This window comes from Phytophthora infestans, genomic scaffold (genome assembly GCF_000142945.1).
Source record: "Phytophthora infestans T30-4 supercont1.41 genomic scaffold, whole genome shotgun sequence".
NCBI classification, from domain to species: domain Eukaryota; phylum Oomycota; class Peronosporomycetes; order Peronosporales; family Peronosporaceae; genus Phytophthora; species Phytophthora infestans.
Genome location: NW_003303718.1, coordinates 1,189,065 through 1,191,066, shown reverse-complemented (window position 1 = coordinate 1,191,066; position 2,002 = coordinate 1,189,065). Strand labels below are relative to the sequence as shown.

Here is a 2,002-nt window from a genome sequence, read left to right as displayed (position 1 = left end):
AAGTGCTGCACTGGCACTAATGAAACAAGAGTTATCACCAACATATTATTTTTGTCGTGTAACCGTCAACTTGAAAAGCTAGCACTATAAAGAGAACTAAGCGCCAATCGAACAAAGCAAAAACCTAAGGCCATACATCCAGCATTACGACGAGAACGCTTCTGAATGAGCTCATTCGACTTATGATGCTTATCTTATTGAAGTGGCTATCTACGGGTACGTATTGTTTGTAGTTCTTAAAAGTCGAAAACGATTCGGCCAGTCTAAAGAGCAAACCATGAAGCAATAACAAAAATACGAAAACAAATAGCGTAAGTCCAACAAGGTTTTAATTCAAAGGCAGTTTAGTGCTCACAGCCTCTATCACGCGTAGCTACAGAGCTACTACGCAGTACTTATCAAGCCGCCGGCCTATTCCTCAAGAACGTGCTGGACGCTAAGGAAGATGCTCTACAGCAGCAGAAGATCAATGCCTGGATGGTCATGGACACGTTCTTCGTCTACCTATACGACCTGGTGCAGCACCGCGTCATGTACCAGGTGATCGCCTTCCGCCTGTTCCGCCAGATCTTGTCGCTCTTTTCCGTGACTGCTCCCAGCCCGATCCAAAGCACGTGGGCCAAGGTGACGCCGCTGAACTAAGGAATCTCCGAGATGATTTCGTTTCTGGTGACGTTCGTGTCGCTGTGGATTGTGCGTCGCTAAGGGCTGCACTGGAGCTGGAAGGTTGTCGTCGTCGTGTGGCAGCTTGGTGTCGTGTTTGTGGACGTCTTCCCGACCTTCCTGATCATCTGGAACGTGTACCGCAGTCAGTGGTTCTGCCTTGGTGCGCCTCTCCTCGAGGAGTTCCCCAACAGTAGCGGCGACTTCAATTGTACTTTGATCGTCGTGGAAGTGTGTGACAAAGGCAGTGAGGCGACCGTCATGGGCTTGATGATCACCATTTTCGCTCTGGGGACGCCCTTCTCGACCGTGCTCTACAAGACGGTGGGCTGCTACTTCGACATCGAGCGCAAGTACATCGTCAAGGACGACCACCACGTGCGCTCTCAGGTGACGTACGCGTACCTCATCGCCTACGCATGCAGCCTCCTGTCCGTCCTCTTCGTCGTGTGGCTGTCTCGACAAAAGGTAAACGCCCGTGCACTCAACACAAGAGGGGCGCTCACCGTGTGCTACCTCGTCTTCGCCTTCTGCTGGATGATCATGACCAACGCGTTGAGTCTCTCCGACTCCACTTCCTGTCTGCTTCCAGAGTCGTGAGCGCGCGAAGCAGCAAGCGTTTCATCGCGAAATGGCCCATCAACAAGTCGAATGTCACCTCGTCAGTCTCCATATCTTCGCTTTCGAGCTCCGAATCCCCGTAGTCGAAAGTTTGAGCTCTTAGAATTAATACAAATTAGTCATGTGTGTGTTGAACACCTTGGTCTCGATCGACGTCAGTATTGTTGCCCACAAGTAGGCAGCATTTGCACGGCTTGCTAGCGTGCTGAACTTGTGAAGGCTTGAGTTTGAAGAGGTCGGTAAAAATGGTTTTCGTTTACGAAGATCGTAAAATACTGCCGCCGATGCCGATCTCCTTGTTGGAGAAGACTTGCGGTGCTTGTTGGAAATTGCAAAATGAGCTCGAAGGCCTGACGGAACGCTGTCGATCCGAACGGTAGCTCTTCCTTCTACGACAAGTGGGTGGTCTACCTGACTTGTGGAGAAGTAGATGCTGTCGAAAGTATACAGATCTTACCATTAGTACGGGCGATGGATTGAACCTCCTCTCATCACGATCAGAGCCGAACACACCTCCAAACCACTTGTCGGCTCGTCCAGAAGAGAATGTTGGAGTTCCCCCCCCCCCACGTTCCTCCTTCCCAAAAATAAACGCAAATTGGCTGATAACACCAGTGCCTCGTAGATCGACGCGGCCTTCGAGTGAATGCCCATTTGCTCGCAGTATACCGATATATTAGCGTCGCCTTATAGGCACCCATCGCACCCATTGGCGCCA

General features: G+C 50.8%; 1 protein-coding gene across 1 annotated transcript; it reads left to right on the top strand.

Moving 5' to 3' along the window:
• Positions 1-654: 654 nt before the first annotated feature.
• On the top strand, positions 655-1,263 carry PITG_16136 (uncharacterized protein; the record flags this gene model as incomplete). Its single annotated transcript, XM_002897860.1, has 2 exons — positions 655-674; positions 720-1,263. The coding sequence occupies 2 exons, from the start codon at positions 655-657 to the stop codon at positions 1,261-1,263; spliced, it is 564 nt and encodes a 187-aa protein (XP_002897906.1).
• Positions 1,264-2,002: the final 739 nt, after the last annotated feature.